This window comes from Ictalurus furcatus, chromosome 3 (assembly GCF_023375685.1).
Source record: "Ictalurus furcatus strain D&B chromosome 3, Billie_1.0, whole genome shotgun sequence".
Lineage (NCBI taxonomy): Eukaryota > Metazoa > Chordata > Actinopteri > Siluriformes > Ictaluridae > Ictalurus > Ictalurus furcatus.
The window spans coordinates 22810404-22828242 of record NC_071257.1 but is presented as its reverse complement, the minus strand read 5'-3'; the positions used below and the strand labels follow the sequence as shown (position 1 = coordinate 22828242).

Sequence of the window (17839 nt, the reverse complement as noted above, 5' to 3'; positions counted from 1 at the left end):
TAGTGTACTGTACTGCACAGCATATTTTATAGTCTGTAACTGCAGCTTCTGTTTACTCAGGTCTAAAGGCCAATTCTGCCTTTGTTCCTCTTACTTTAAGAGCATCAAGGAGCTGAGCAGCTACGGCACGACCCTGAGGACTTTCTCCCTCTCCCCGAGCAGCCAGGTCACACAGCTGCATCATCAGCTGCTCCGCACGCTCACACTTCGCCAGCAGCTCCTGCCTGTACGGCCCTGGAAGAGAGTTAGCCAGTCTGCGGCCTTCTGCTATCAGCCCACGGATAGCAGCCTGACCTAAACACAGGCAGGCAGAGACAGACAGTGACAGACAGACAGACAGAGACAGACAGAGATACAGACAGGAAGACACAGAGACAGAAAAAAAGTGGTGTCAGTATATTGGTTGGACATTATACACTTCAAGGCTCAGTAGGAGTTGCAAACATCAAATTCCAAAACACCGTCTCTGGAATGTACAGGCTTAAATATAGACGGGCAACCACTCAGGGGGAAATTAATAGCCGTGCACACTTACAATTAACCAAGTTACCGTGGTAACCTGCTCTACAAAAGTAAAATTCATTTAATCAAAGGTTAAATGAAATGTAACATAAAACGCTTTAATTCTTTTACACTTATACTCTTTCAATGAACAATATCATTGACCATTAATATTGCATTTATTGCAACTAACTTGTAAAGTAGTGCAGTAGAGAGAGGATACTGTGTGTCAATCAGAAATCATGAGCAGCAATGTTCAGATGTCATATCTGTGACAATAACCCTGACATCTTCAGCTCATGTTATCCATTTTTCTCTAAAAGTCAGGCAAAAATACATTAACTAACATTTCACCAGATTTCATTCAAACCCCTGCAAACCTCGCTTTTACTGTTTGCAGCTGGTGTTTTGTAGACAGTTAACATAGTCCTAGGTGTATCTTCTTCCTTGTTAACAAATAAATTTACACAGCCCTCGTTACCTTTTAGGGAAATTAACAAGACATTATAAAATGATTGTTCTTACAGAATGCTAATACCCAGTATAAGAATATAAATCGTAGGCTGAACATGTATAAACGTAAAGTGATTGTGTGCCTAGTTCATGTTACGTTAAACATTACTCCAAGGTTTACATGCTAAGGGGCTGATACAATAATGTGACTGGATATAAGTTTTGCTGTTCAAAATTTGAAGTAATGTAAACAAAAAAAAGCATTCATTAAGACCTGAACAAATTAATATCCATTACCATCTGTTCATTTTTCTGGCCAACAGAAGGCCAGAGACACGGTGCTCGGACTTCGTTACACACAGATGTATATGTCACTTGATATGGCTTTGTCGTCCTTTGGGGTTTCTACAGTAAATAGTCCCAAATGAGCAGTGTCTTTCATTATAGCACAGCTGGCCCATCATTAGATACACAGATACCAAAGCACAGTTACACTACCTTCCAATGGCCGTGATTCAATTATACCAAAACAGAAAAAGGAAGGCATGTGCTAATATTACATTTCCATCACAATAATCATTACTACTAGATTTTTACCCATCTTTTTTAATCATAGCAAATCACAGCAATCAAATGACGTTCCCTTCAATGTCAGCATATAACATTTGTTTCTCCCATTATCTCTAGTTTTACAGTTTATATTAAACCTAGAGGTAATGGTGGTATCGTTTTTAAGTTTTCACAATAAAAGAGGGGTGTTAAATCCTAGGAGGCAGAAAGGAAACAGCAAAAAACGTAGCATACGTTGGTGGATGGGGTGGCTTGATACTAACATGCATCAATTTTGGAGAGAATGTAGGTCTAACATTTTTCAGATGTGCAACAGTGAGGAAAAGTTTGGTGTGACTGCTACAGAAATGAATAGGATGAATTTTACTGATGTTTTGTCTTAACACTGCTTTATCTGGGAAAACAGGATATCTTATAATGCATTTGACTCAAGGTCGCAACTCCAACCAGTAGAAGTTAAAGAAAACACCCCCTCCATCTTCCAACTCCTTAACCTGGGATAGTCTACTCAACTAGGAGGTTCGTTCCCCATTTATAGGCTGATATCAATTCATTAATTCAGTTATGTGTTCATTCATACTTCACTTGTTCATTTATAACCATCGATAAGTGAGCTCACCAACTCCACGGTCATCCACATTGGGGTTGTTGATCCAGCGTTGAGCCTGCTCCATCTTGCCCTCCAGGGTCACAGCAGCCTTGGCTGGCCGCATGTTGGCTACAGCACGATTGGTCTTGGCCTGTAGGTTCTGTAGAGCAGTGCCAATCTGTTTGGCCAGCAGTCTGGCTTCAGGAGTATCACCTTTACCCCTGAGGAACAGATTAATATGGCTCAGATCAGACAGCAAAGATAAATCAGAGGAAAATAGAGTAAACAAACACAATAATTAAACATATACGGTCTGCCCAAACTAATACAGAAGACCTGAAGGTATCACTCAAGTGTTATACAGTATACCTGAGTATACTGTATATCAAGCCTATATTAAAGAAACATACTACATATATTGTATTTCAAACAAACAGACTATAATATCAAGATCAATAATGTCAAGGTCACATGACTATATACAGTATTTTGCAAATCACTAGCTGGCATCATTATCAATTCTCAGCATTTTCATGTTTTGGATAACGTACTGTCTGCGAAGTTCAGCGAGTTTGGCGGTGAGGCCAGCGATTTCGCTAACAGATCGCAGAATGTCATCTCTCTCTTTGGGGTCCTCACACAGATCAGCGATGCGCTTGGCTTCAGCTAACAGAGCTCTGATATTTTCCTCTCCTTCAGGACCTCCATGAGGATCAGCCAGCCAGCTCTGCGCAAACACAGAGTGCTCACACAACACCAAGCGACACAGAAAAGTGGATCAACCCTGCACCTGCACATCTTCACTTCTAGCTGAGGTTTGAAAGTACACCACGATTAAAAAAGCCTGAAATATGTATACTATTAAAATTATATTTCAAAAAGTATATAACTGCATAACAGAAAGGTTTTTTGTTTAAATATAAATACCCTTTGAAACTCAGAGATGCATCATTGGATGACCTACACCCTACACTGATTAATTGCTGTTAGTTTCAATATAATTACTAAATAATTTATACCAATTAATAGAAAACCTGCTTTAAATAAATGAATAACAAGCAGAGACTTTAAGGGCTTAAGAACAAACACACCAGACATGAAAGAAAGAAAGCTTTATAAGAACTTAACATGACATTATATGAAGCAGATACTGTGATATAAAAAGCATGAAAATGGTATATCAGTGTATGTATATGTAGTTATATATATACATACATACATATATATATATATATATATACATATATATATATATATATACACACACACACACACACACACATATATATGCATATTATATTAAGCGTTGCCACAAAATAGAGAAAATTACATATACATACACTGATATACCATTTTCATGCTTTTTATATCACAGTATCTGCTTCATATAATGTCATGTTATATATATAATATATACACACGCGCACACGCACACACACACACACACACACACATGTATATATATATATATATATATATATATATATATATATATATATATATATATATATATATATAAAATACGTAATGGGTAGTGGATTTTTTTTTTTCAGTGAACAGGAAGTTACACACCCTAATCAAATTCATCTCCTCTCCTTATCTGCATCCGTACTCATCTGAAGTCACACATCTCCCCAAGTTTCCTGTCTTCCCTTTCTTTGCATTTAGATTGTTATATATTGGTGTTGTTTTTCTAGTCAATATTGTTATTCAGCACATAGACTGTTATATAATCATGTGCATTCATATAGTTATGAACTCATGCTGGTTCTCTGTCCTTTGATACGAGACGTCACACATAAATCTTTGATCCTGCTTTCCGTTTCGCATCTCCTGAATACTTGCAAGTCATGGAAGCCATAATTAATTTAACACCTACGGCAGCTCTGATCACAAGTTAGACGATGATCTGCCCTCTGAGTCATTTATGTGAATAGATTTTTTTTATTGTGTCTTGTGCCATAACTAGTATTACAACAGAATGGGAACTTTCTAAGAATGCCTCATGCATCATTTATCTTCAGTAATCAATCTATCCTGGTCAGAGTAAAGGATATGATGTTTATTTAGAAAAACACTGGGTGTGGAAGGAATACACTCTTGATGGAATGTCCATCGCAGGGCATCCATGCACACATTCATTCGCACCTGGGGCAATTTAGAGCAACCAATCCACCTGATTGCGTGTTTTTGGGAGCTGACAGAAAACTGGAGAACCTGGAGGAAATGCATGTGGACACACAGCGAGCACACAAAACTCCACACTAATAGTAACCCGATGTAAGGATCAAACCAGAAACCCTGGAGCTGTGAGGTATCAAAGCTTCCCGCTGCACCACGAGAAGTGTATGAATGTTTAACTGTGTGTTGCTGGCAAGCAATCTTACCTGAGCAGCATCTATCCTCTTAGCAATAGCCTGCTTAGCATTGCTCAGGGCCTCCAGTTTGCGAGCAGCATTCTCCACTTTCCCCACTAGGATGTCCAAACCCTGTGCCACCTGCTGGGCCTTCTGCATTCCCATGGGTGTAGGCCCCTGACCTCTGCAAAATCCCAATACATAAGATGCATTTTATGCCAGATACACAATAATTCAGAATATATTGTCAATGAACTAATAGTCACACAAGGATATAAAGGCGTCCAATGTGAGTATGATTCAAAAGCCATTTGTACAAAAATAGACATGGTCATAAAGGAGCTTTACAGAACTCTCTAATGAGTAAGCTAGAGGCAAAAGTAGCAAGGAAAAATCTCCCTGAGACAACATGAGGAAGAAACCTTGAGAGGAACCAGGCTCAATTCTGCTAACACACAATAATATAATAATATAGATGTAAAGAGAAAAGACTACAGTAAGTGTGTTGAAAGGATGTTCAATATGAGCATATTATCAAAAGTTCGATTATGTCATTATTACGAGAGTGAAATCTCACATTCGGACTACAGATCTAAAATTAAAGTGGCTACAAACACTGTGTAGTGAAGTGCCTTTTTATTGCTTTTTTGGCCTAACCCTTTGCTGAGTGGAGGCAGTGGGCTGAATCAATGGCTGATTAGCCAGGGCTCAGGCTTTAATGTCCTTCAGTTCAACCTCTCTAATAAAGCCAGATCTTTGCTTATAATCTCAGGGCTATTGTTTTCACTTTCTGTGGCTCAGCCGTCTCCGTTTCTTTCACAATTCCTCTGCAATCCAGCATCAGCTCTCCCTATCTAATAAAACTTTTGACAATAACAGTGTTCACATACACAGCCTAATGGCTGACTACAGGGAAGCCAAAGATGTCACCATTTATTGAAATATAATTACAAACCCTGGGATATATATATATATATATATATATATATATATATATATATATATATATATATATATGTACTATGTTTATTATAAATACAATGTAGGTATTCATTTGAGCTTTTGCTCTCTTCTGGCTCCAGTGAGGGCCTGTACCTGAGTCGCACGTCTGACACCTGATCAGTCATCTGTCCCAACGTCTTAGTCGTTCCCAGGATCTCCCTTCTCTCCTTCCCGGCACACAGCTCTCCCACTTTCCCGGCCTCATCAAGAATCTGACGCAGAGCATGCTCGCCTGCTGCCCCTACAAACACACACACACACATGACTCAGTGTATATGCAGGCTAACACCACTACATGCTGTTCTCATTAATATGGAGAAAACAATACGTTTTTTACAGTCTGTACTGACGTTAATAGAGTGATTCAAATGTGGAACTGTATTAAATAAAGAGCTTATGTAATCCAACAGAACTAATTTAGGTTTCATACAACAAAAGTGAATAGGTATGCAATCACCACTTTTACATTTTTATTAGTAAAGCATTTTGGGAAACTATACTGATCTTCCCCCATTTCAGTATGATGGGATATTTTGTGTAGATCCATGATATACTTATATATAATTCCAATTTAGCACTTTTTCAGTTCCACTACAAAATGTGGAAATGTTCAAGGGGTGAATACTTATGCAAGGCATGGTACATAATCCCCAAGGTCAATGTTCAGACTCTAGCAGAGAGCCTCTTTTGTGTTGGCCTGCTCACATACCTGGTAGACCATTAGGATCTTTGAGCCAGGCTTTAGCCTGATTCATCTTCGACTCAATCAGTGCCAGTGATCTCTTCATTGCTTCTGTGTCCTTCAGAGAGTGAGAGAAGAAACGACGGAGAGAGTGAAGGAAAGAAAAGCAAACATGAAAAGAACAATATAAAATGTCAGTATTTTATCGGTTGATAACGTTGTGAACATTATTATTATTACAAATTACAAAGTGGTTTGTGTGTGTTTTACAAAAAAAAAAGGGACTTTGTGCTTCTCGGTGGCCCTACACACACCTACACACACTTAAATACTGTACACTTATACACATAGGTGAAGGGGGCCACATAATCATCGCTTCACACATCAGTGCACCCACTCACACATTTAGAGGAAATTTCAAGCTTGTCTGGCTCACTGCCTCCGCTTGTGTGTCTGTGGCTCTCTGCTGCACAGAACAGTCTGAACCATTAGCACACTGGGATGTGCAACGACTTCACAGGAAGCAGTCAATTTTGGGTTGTCAGACTTATGACAAAGATGATAAGGTGTGAAGCACCAGCACAGCCATAGCAAGCTAGGTTTTTTGCTCAGTGTGCAAAATGAACATAGTGCTAAATCATTTCGAATTCATACACCAGAAGAGGATGAGGTTATTAATTAATCACAGTCTGTAAAAAGAAAAGAAAAGGAAAAAAAAAGAACAACATTACGAGCCACAATGTGGGCTGTATGATGCAGCCAAAGCTTTGAAGTAAAGTGATAAAATCTAAGCTACACACATGTATCTCCGTTCAGTAAGACTTAAATACAACCGCCCCTTCATCTCCTGTGCCTTATTTCCATGTATCCAATAACAGCTGCATTCAAACCCATAGAGTGATGAGATCACATTAATTGTAAGCTGATGACTCATTTCCGTTTGCCTGCACGATTATTAGGAGTCAGCTTAGACTCAGACTGCATTCAGGAACGGCAATAATGATGAAGTTCAATGCCATAAGCATTAGTACAAACACATGGCTAATCACACTAAACACAGCCTCGAGCATGCACATTACACCACACACTATAAACAGGGAACATGATAATGCAGTTTAGGAACTCTAAAGTCTTGCTTTAGAAGCCAATCCGATGTGCAACATCTTGTTCCATCTTGTCTTGTTCCAAACCATTCCTGAACAATTTTCGCAGTGTGGCAGGGTGGGTGCATTATACTGCTGGAAGAGGCCACTGCCATTAGGGAATACCGTTGCCATGAAGGGGTGTACTTGGTCTGCAACAGTGTTTAGGTAGGTGGTACGTGCCAAAGTAACATCCACATGAATGTCATTACTCAATGTTTCCCAGCAGAACATTGCCCAGAGCATCACACTGCCTCAGCCGGCTTGCCTTCTTCCCATAATGCATCCTGGTGCCATCTCCTAGTGCCATCTTCATAGCAATCAGCATTCATTTTTTCAGCAATTTGTGCTATAGTAGCTCGTCTGTGGGATCAAACAAGGCGGGTTAGCTCTCCACACGCATCACTGAGCCTTGGGCACCCATGACCCTGTCACCGCTTCAGTGGTTGTCATCCTTGGACTAATTTTCGTAGGTACCATGGTAAATGGTCTGCACTTATATAGTGCTTTTTTAACCTCATTCACCCATTCACACACACACACACACACACTAACACACCAATGGTATCAGAGCTGCCATGCAAGGCACTAGCTTGCCATCAGGAGCAACTTGAGGGTTCAGTGTCTTGCCCAAGGACACTTCGGTACATGGAGTCATGTGGGCCGGGAATCGAACCGCCAACCCTACGATTAGTGGACAACCCACTCTACCACCTGAGCAACAGCCACCCCAAACAACAAGAGAACAAACACTGCATACCGGGAACATCTTACAAGACCTGCTGTTTTGGAGATGCTCTGACCCAGTCCACGCTTTGGCCTTTGTCAAAGTCGAACAGATTATTACGCTTGCCCATTTTTCCTGCTCCCAACACATCATCTTCGAGAACTGACTGTTCACTTACTGCCTAATATATCCTACCCCTTGACAGGTGCCAGTGTAATGAGATAATCAATATTATTCACTTCACGTCACTGGTTTTAAGGTTGTGGCTGATCAGTGCATATGTACACTATACTTAATATGCACTTCTCATCATGCATGCCAAATGTAATTCTAAATAATTTCTATGAGCAAAATTTAGCTAATTTATTATGTGTAAGTATGAAATTTTTTTTATAGTTAAAAAAAAAAATACATAACTTACAAATATGTGCAAATTTAATGATGATTGCCATTGCCTTGTTTGCACAGTTTAACACAATTTTAAAAGAAAATTGTATTGATATATAATTTCAACCATTTAAGATGAAAGCATGAAATTACGTTTATGGACCTGGCCTTAAATAAAAAGATGGACATGGTTTTTACTGGCATTCTACTTCATGATCTCTATGCGTGTCTGTGTATGCGAGTGTGTTTGTACGTCCTCAGGAAACCTCATCAATTGTTCATTCATGAGGCTCATATGAGAGCAATCACAGGCCCAACAGGAAATATAACCAGTGCTAAGTTAAAACATTGAGAGTACTACTAAGCTGAAAGGTTTAAACAAAAACCCACAAAGGAAAATAATTCTCGATGACTAATAAACACATTTTTGAGCACAGAGTAGGAGCATTACACATACACATACACATAACTGTGTATAAATGGTGTATGTATAATGTATAAACAGTCAAAGTAAAAAATTCTAGCTACAGTGGGTCACACAAGTGGAGAACCTCAGCTGCTGTAGCTCAGAGCAAACAGGTTGGCAAGTTTATCAGGAAAAACAGCATTCATTTAAAGCCACACAGATGATGTAAGAATCTCACAGAGACAGAGAGTAAGATAAGAACAAGTGGCAAGACAAATTAAAAAGAGAGACAGGTTAACAAAGTGAGACTCGATGAGAGACAGCAGCAGACAGCGCGTGAAAGAGACAATCATGAAAGACTGCAGAACACCAACATACTGTAGAGAATGTTGATTCTGGCTTGATTCTTACAGTACAATCACATGTCCTGTTTTACACAGATACTGCAAACACACACATACAGAGTATGCAAGTGCATGGAAGTCTTAATCGCGGCATGCTAGAACATCACGCAGTGGGGAGGAAGAAGCCTTACCTTCTACAAGGAGGAAAAGAATGGAAGAGAACAGAAAAAAAAGAGAATAAAAAGAAAGAAAACCCAGTGTTTAAAGCCGTTACCATCAGGGTAAACAGAAAATCAGAGGTGGCACAACTCATTAACACATGCTTCTGGAAGTTTTTCAAATAGTAAATGTGTATGAAGAAAATGGAATATACATGCGAAAAAGAAGGGACAGTCAAACACAGATAGGTGGGTAACGTTGTACATTCACTTACTCGTTTAACATTTTGATTGTGATTAATAAGTGGTGTTTAGAAAATACTTTTCTTACACTGTTATTTATCATATCGCTGCAGCATTCTAACCCTAACTGTGAAGAAAATGTAAACTATGTCTGATCAATAAATTTGTATTTATTTTGACAGTGTTTATTCTGGAAAACTCTACCAAGCATTTGCTAAATCTTTATAAACAGTATGTTGGAAGTAAACATGAGTGAGAGAGCAATAAAAAAGGAATGATGGTGTGCAGCTTGTGTTTATGATTGTACATTCATACTGCACCATGGAATTATTCTGTTCCTCTACAGTAAATGTCCTGTGTAATGGATATAAATTGATCTAGAATTGAAAATACTTTGTTGGCCCAGGCGTCTTCATCCCAGGAAGTGAGCTGCAGCACTCGGATGATCTCATTGATCTCAGCACTCATCTTCTCAAAGGTGTAGTTCCTGTTCTTCATGGCTTCCTCCACACCATGGCTCTTGGCACACTTGGTGGTCACAAAGATTTTTACAGCTGGAAAATGGCACACAATATGCATAGTTTCAGGCCTGATTTATACTTCTGTATTCATGCAGTTTTGCATATTTGCGTCAGGACACAGAGGCACAGAGGTAAGCATGGACTGAAGAGACGCTCTGACCCTCTCGCTTGCTTTACTCCTGGAAGCTAACGACAATATGGTACTGTGTGTCAACTGGCTTTTAAGCCCGGAACTTTTATTGCTCCTGGGAGCTAACGACAGTATAGTGCTGTGTGTCAACTGGCTTTTAAGCCCGGAACTTTTACGTTATTACCGTTCTTCCATGGGTTTCTGTGTACCAAATACAAGTAAACAATAAAATGTAACCTTATCACTTGACTACTTTTCATCTTCTACAGAGTGGGAAATATTTTCCCCCCAAATGCTTTTTGAATTCAAAATCTTAACATAACACGACGCATAACAGCTCACGAAAGAAGAATGTTTATGTCTAAAAATATCAGTTTAGACATATTCAAGCTGTTAATTTCATAGGCGGGTGTTAATAAAATGTCTCCTATGTGATAAAACTCTCATGTTGGACAGCCACATATGAACAGCACGTGGAAGTAGTTCAGGTTTTTTCCTCCTGTGGTTCATAAATAAGATCACATTATTGTATAATGGAGTTATTGACAGAAAACTACAACCATGATATTGCAGTGTGTGTGTGTGTGTGTGTGTGTGTGTGTGTGTGTGTGGCTTTATACCAAATGCAGCTGTAATTATAATCCTGCAGGTTTGCACACTTTCCTTTCCTTTTTCTTTAATTAGGTGACATAAATTAGGTGACATAAACCATAGCAATGCAAGTTTAAAAAAAATCTAAAGCGTCTACGATTTCCATGATTAGTAGAATTGTGGATTTAAACACTAGTTAAACTGAAGTGCTTCAATAAATGAACTGCTTAATACAGACAAATGAAAATGTTCCAGAAATGCTTTTGATGAGAATTGATTGGTTTATTACTTATCATGCAAGGTTTCTTTTATCCCAAAGCACATTTCAAAACAAAGATATGCCCATGTTACCTTTCATTCCTACAGTGTATCACCTTTATGCCTCCACTACCAAATGAGGTTATCCATGCATCCATCCATGTGTGCATCCATCTGATATTCTTGTTAGAACGATATCTCAAGAACGAGTACTTGAATGTTTGTAGGATTTATATGAAATAATGATTGTAAGCAGCAGATGAACTGTTTACATTTTAGAATTGATCCAAAGAGGATCGAAGTCTGAAATTCTAAGCTTCAATAGCTTTCTTCCTTTTTAGAGTATATTTAAGAGTATTTCAGGCATATAAATTAATAACAAGAAGGACTAGACTTGTTGGCGGTGGAGACGTCCCTGCTGGCACCGTTGTCATTGAGTGTCCCTATTCTGTACATTTTGGTTGGGTTCATGCAACACTTTCCCTACTGCACACACCCATGTTACATGCAAAAGTGAAGACTGACCCCTATACGAGTGTCCATGGCCAAAGACGTGACATTCTGGCAGACACGCAGTCACAGAAGAATAAATCACTCTGCATGCATTGTCTCCAGGAAGTTATCAGACCATGATTCTTATTGCCGCTCAGCTTTCTGGACAAAATTAAAGCTAGAGAGAGAGACTGGGATAAAAAAAAACTATCGCCTTGCTAAGCATCTGCAGCTAAATAACTACAATTATCATTACTGCTCTATCAACAGGGAGAAATGCAGCTGCTGACTCTGCCCTCTCACACCCTCACCTGATATGAGTACAGGCAGCAGCTCCTTCACCGTGTTCATGGAGTTGACCAACATCATGCGGTGCTCCTGATGTGTCAGCTCCTGCTGCCGTTCATCGATCATCTTTGCCATCTTCGTCATCCCTAGTAAGGGGAGCTGTGTTAATCAGCATATAGATGAAAGCAAGGCTCAGAAATGGGCCAGGACTTAATATAGAAGTCTTTAAAGGCCCCATAGTTGGACATGTCAACATCTAACACTGGGACAAAAGATTCAATCCTGGAGAATCAGCCTCCAGAGAGACTATATTTTACCTCAAATTCAGCCCAGTAAGAGTTCAGTCAGGTCTGTTAAATTAGGAGTACTAGAACTTTGCACTGCCGCATGATCAGAGTCTGACACCTGTGTTCGAACATTATCAAAACAACAGCTGAAGGACAGACAAATGAAAAGCACCTGGTCCAAGGTTTTTAGTGTATGTGACCAAGTCCTCCATGCTCTCCACCACTTCTGCTACTGTCAAGTACTCCAAGATGCCTTTACAGACACGGATGATCTTACGTACCTGAAATGGAAAAATACATAAATTATTGACATATCTAAAAATCCTACTGCAAGTGTCAATCTGCTGTTTAACATTCAGAACATCTATCCATCTCCATACCACTTATCCTACACAGGGTCACAGGGGATCCTCTCTCAGAGAACTCAGGGCATGAAGTGGGGGACACCCTGGACAGAGTGCCAACCATTGCACTGCACAACTGCACACACATTCACACACTATGGACAATTTGGAAAGGCCAATCAGCCTACAACACATGTCTTTGGACTGGGGGAGGAAACAAAAGAACCCGGAAGAAACCCCTGAAGTACAGGGAGAACATCCAAACTCTATGCACACAGGGCAGAGGTGGGATTCAAACCCCAAACCCCAGAGGTGCAAGGCAAACATTCTAACCAATAAGCCACTGTGACATTCAGAACAGGACTGTGGTATTACATTGTACATTGTGAAATTTATCTTGTACTTTTCATAGATGTGTTACACATCATTATACCACACTGCTATATCTGATTGGTGAGACGGTTTTAATTAATTTTCTAGAATAGCACAGCTATGACAGTAGTTCTGGCTGCAAGGCAAATGACATGTATTTCAATTCACATGTATGGCAGATGTGCCACATAATAAGACTAATAATAAATGGACTTAAAAACTGTTGTCATTTAATACAGAATATCATTGATAAGGTAATGCTTTCTGAGTCTGAAGTATCAGTGCTCGCTCCTCCCACCCCCCCAACCCCCATTTTCTACCCAATCTGCTCGTATGTCAATCTATTTGATCTCTGCTTTTGGGAAATAAATACAGTATGCAATATATTCAGAGCGGGGCTGTAGGGATGGGGGAGTTCAGTCACATATTTTGCCTTGTGATAAATAGTCCTATGATGAGCCATGCTCCTACTTCTAAAGTAATCTATGCTGATAAAAGAAACAATGTGCACTCAACGTGTTCCTGAGATCATGTGCTCAGGGTAAATTCTGCTACACTGGCACACAAGGAGGATTAGGATAATGCAGAGAGAAGCAAAACATTACATTTCTGTTTCATCTCATGGGAGCACGAAAAGCCTAAATCAAAGAGTCAGCTTTAAAGCAACATAATAATTAGGAGCTTGAGTGAAGAAACCATTAATAGTGCTAATTGATAATAAAGATGTCAATCATTTACTGGAGGTTGCTTTGAAATATTTCGTGGTGCTTTATTTTGGTATTACTTTATAAACAGATTTTTTACAGAATACCACGTTTCATGCCTGTTTTAAAAGGCTGTATCAGTGTTTTAAATCGAACACTTCTCAATTGATTGTGTAGCTTTTCACAAATCAGTCAGTAATGGCAGTTCAAGCCTGGAACTCTGAACTGAAAGCATAATTATGAAATGTATTGAAACAGTTGCTTAATAGCAATAAAAGGCACAATAATCAACTTTACAACAGAACTGCTGTTCATCAACATAAACTCCAGTGGACACAGAATTTGTACCTCTGCCTCATCAAAGGTAAGTAGCAGGTCTGATGTGCCTGAGAGGATTCCACGGGAGCCATCGATAAGGTAATCTCGGGCAGGAACAGAATACGGATCTGTTCTCAGCATCCGAGCTGCTTCTACTAGCTTGGCACAAGCATTCTCCACCCTGGCAAACAGAGAAAGAGAGAGAGAGAGAGAGAGAGAGAGAGAGAGAGAGAGAGACTCCATTATACAGAATGTTAGCTTTCATTTAAAGGTATTTATCTATATTGGGTGGACAATAATCATAATCAAAAATCATAAATCTGATTATAATCTCTATAGTCCCCCATTTCCAGAGATCATAGGTAATTGAAGAGTTGTTTGCTGAACTGTTCCTTTGCAAGTGTTGTCTCTCAATAAAACAATGCCAGTAAATCAGACATTTATGAAAAAGGCACATACATTATAAATTTGGTGTGTGTAAGGCTGGTGCCAAGATATCTGAACCTGGAGAGAACTGCTCTCTGAGGACCAAGGACTCTTACGAGAATTAACACTTGAACTCTCTCCCACAGAATTAGCATCTTCATCCGAGACAACACATCGTGCTGAGTGGAGACTGGAAGATCACACCTCACCACACTGCTTCCTTCTTCCGCTCTCCCCACACCCTTCTCTTTCTCTGTGTTGAGATCACCTTAAACTCACCCAAGATCTATATGCATTACATAACATGTTTAATGTAAATAAGAAGTTGACCATACATGTTTACTATCATTCAAAAGGTCTCAGTGTGTCTCATTCCCACAGCAGCAGTTCAATTCACTAGCAAAATCTAGAGAAAAATACTGGATGCCGTTAAAGGCATACCCTCCTCAGGTCCCTCACACAAATTACCCCATGTATGTAAATAAGTTACATTCTTCCACAGACATCAAAGCAATCCCAAATGCCAGCTGGGCTAAATTTTAATTCTAACCATAAACAACACCAATTGGTGGACCTACAGAGTATCTGGGTATTTAACGAAGAGCTGGCCAAAAATTCAGGTAATCTGTAGACAGATCTCCTACATAATTTATCTGCTGTGTGTAGTTTCACTGCCAGGTGAACATCCCTAATTCTCTTGCTTGTGTTGTTTGTGATGTTTATATATTATTGATTACTGCTTGTTAACTTTGGAATTGGATTAAGAAGTATTATTGAAATTACCTGGTCAATAAATGTTACATTTGAATTTATTCTGATCTACCCTGAAAATATTGTCTCTAGTAAATTACGTTAAGTCCTTGTTACCGCAAATCTGCGACCAGGTTAGTACAGGCTAAAATCCAGGTTTCGTTGGAGCCTTGGGGTACGCAAACTGAGATATTAGAGTCCAGGTTAACACCTTGCCTTTAGTTAAGTGTGCTTAAACTGTAAAGACTAAAAGGAATTTCAGTTTAGAACAACATAGCATTGATTAACTAGTCTAAATAGGGAATACTGTAATATTATTGTAGTTAAGTGTACATGATACACAATGGCTTGATTATACAAAGTTGCATTTATAGAGAAGTAAAATTGATCGACTTGTTCAGATAGTAGTGGTAGTCTATCTGATAGTAGTCATGAGCTCTGACTACAGATAATGTTATTCTAATTAAGTGTGTGCAGATCTATGGGGACAAAACAAAGTACTTTTTTAGAAAAGGGCAAGCATGGGCAGCCATCTAAATGGCATTAGTCAATTACCTCTGTCTAATGACCAAGACTGGTGAGTTTGTGACCGTGAGATCCGTGTACACGGCCGGCGCGAGTCTGTGAGAGACATGGAATCTGATTGAACGAGCACAATCTAAATAAAGGGTTAAATAGGATAAACAAATGTCGAGATAAATTTAATGATAGTGATTGGAATTTTAATATCTCTTAGAATCATTCATAATTGGAGTCAGATAGAGTAAAAAGAGGATCATACTTAATGTTGACAATTTGTTATTTTAAATGTTGATATATCACATATAGGAATTACAGTAACAGGTGAGAGCCTTCTGCCACGCCATTGGACGCCGTCATTGGACCAGTGGGTGGTCCTTACAGTGTGTCAAATTTCATTAATTCCACCTTTAGGAACTACTTTTTTGGTATGGATTGTGGTAGATCCAGAGCCTATCCCAGGAACACAAAGGGGCTCAAGGCAAGAACACACCATGGATGGGACACCAGTCCATCACAGGGCATCACACACATACCCAATCACACACTCATTCACATTTAGGGGAAACTGAGAGTCACCAGTCACAATACTAGTGCATGATCAGAAAAGATACCATGTTTTGTTTCTATAGGATGCTAAGTGGATAGAGTTTAATAGCAGAAGCACCAAGATATAAATCCAAGAAACAACAAAACGTAGATGTTGATTATTCCAAGGGGGTTAAATGACTGGGTACTAAAAAAACTAAAAAGCAAACAGCTCAAATACAGGAGGCAGGTAATGCTCAACAGGTATAAGCAATGTAGAAAGCCAAGAATAACTGGTAGGAGCAATGTCATTAATGTACCCTATGCCAAATTGGTGATATACCAATGCAGGATGTCAGTGGTAAAAACTTGAACACATACGCATCATTATATATTCATAGGGCTCCCTGCTGGTGTTGAGAGCAATTTTCCACTTGCGATCCTTTTAGATTCTGATTGCAATCTACTTTTTTAAAAATGGCAACCATTCCAGGGCTGAAAGTACAAATATAACAAGACTGCAATACTTAGTGATGTTATTGAGTTCTCACTAATCAATACATGGCTCCCAACCTTCTTCTTCACAAAAATCCTGTAACAATTTGGGATTAGAAGAAAATGGACATTGGCTAGTATCTTGCCTATAGCCTGGGATTTAGGATGTACAGACCCTTGGGAGTTTAGCACCAGGCACTCCCATGGTCCAAAACCGCAATCCAATGGTCAGTGAGGAAGCAGACAAGAAGGGGAATATAATATATATGATCACATATGGCTCAGATCTAATTGCCTGAAAGCAATGTACAATCATGATGCGCCACCCTCCTGACTGTCCAATTTGGAGCATATACTTTAGGGGCAACATTCATGAATGAGATTTTCATTAACCTAGTTGTACTAGCTTTTGCCAATATTCTGACAAATGTGAGAGAATCATACTCTAGCACTCTCTTATCGCCCATCACCTATAGCATTTTTTTAACAATTCTACAAAAAAATTATTTTAGATCTCCAAAATACATGTTCAGATTTCCATTTAGAATCAGCAATGTCCTTTCATACATTCATTAGACAGATTTACTCAGCATTTCTCAGACATGTTTAAGCCCCTACTCAAAAGGGAAAGAACACTGAGCGACTGCCAACTGAAACAAGGACGTGGGTCAGCAGCTAACCATGCCCTTGAATTTCATATGCTAGCAGCAGCCAACATTTTGTGAGAACATGCTCTACTTGTGATGTTTCCACAAGGGCTCAATCCAATCTGATATAGCAGGTTAAGACGATTTCCCAAAGTTTGAGGAAGTCAGTCCACTTTCTGTCCACATAGGTAAACTTAAATCAAGAAGCTCCATATCCTAGTCACATTTCTGACCCCATGGTGAGCGACCAGCTCACCAGAACCTGAACTAGCATGCACTTAACTGTTGCCTGAAGAAGGGCAGAGACAAATGGATCTTCAGCTCTCACTCCTAGTCCCAACAGATTAGTTGGTCAATTCCAAAAATATTGCTTATGTGAGTACTGTGCCATGTGCATACTTGTCTTCCTAAGAAGAAATTAGGCGGGACATTTACACAATATACTAGAATCTTGTTAACCACCTTCAAATTACAGCCCAACCAATCCTGCTTAAAGCCATAAATGATCAAAATATTGGATCCACACTGAGAAAAAAAAGCTCCTTGAATTTATCTAATTCAAATACGTTCATATGATTGAACTGAGTTACATTAACACAATTTGTTTT

The 17839-nt window shown here is 39.2% G+C and overlaps 1 protein-coding gene across 2 annotated transcripts in view; it reads right to left on the bottom strand.

Moving 5' to 3' along the window:
- Positions 1-17839, bottom strand: part of vcla (vinculin a) — a 49339-nt gene that overhangs the window by 11672 nt on the left and 19828 nt on the right. For both annotated transcript variants that reach the window (XM_053621552.1, XM_053621553.1), the window contains exons 3-12: positions 13897-14047; positions 12301-12409; positions 11865-11987; positions 9955-10115; positions 6182-6272; positions 5566-5713; positions 4501-4654; positions 2665-2840; positions 2144-2334; positions 95-294 (exon numbers count right to left, since the gene is read on the bottom strand). In XM_053621552.1, the coding sequence (XP_053477527.1) occupies positions 95-294; positions 2144-2334; positions 2665-2840; positions 4501-4654; positions 5566-5713; positions 6182-6272; positions 9955-10115; positions 11865-11987; positions 12301-12409; positions 13897-14047 (1504 nt within the window). The remainder of the gene's footprint in view (positions 1-94; positions 295-2143; positions 2335-2664; positions 2841-4500; positions 4655-5565; positions 5714-6181; positions 6273-9954; positions 10116-11864; positions 11988-12300; positions 12410-13896; positions 14048-17839) is intronic.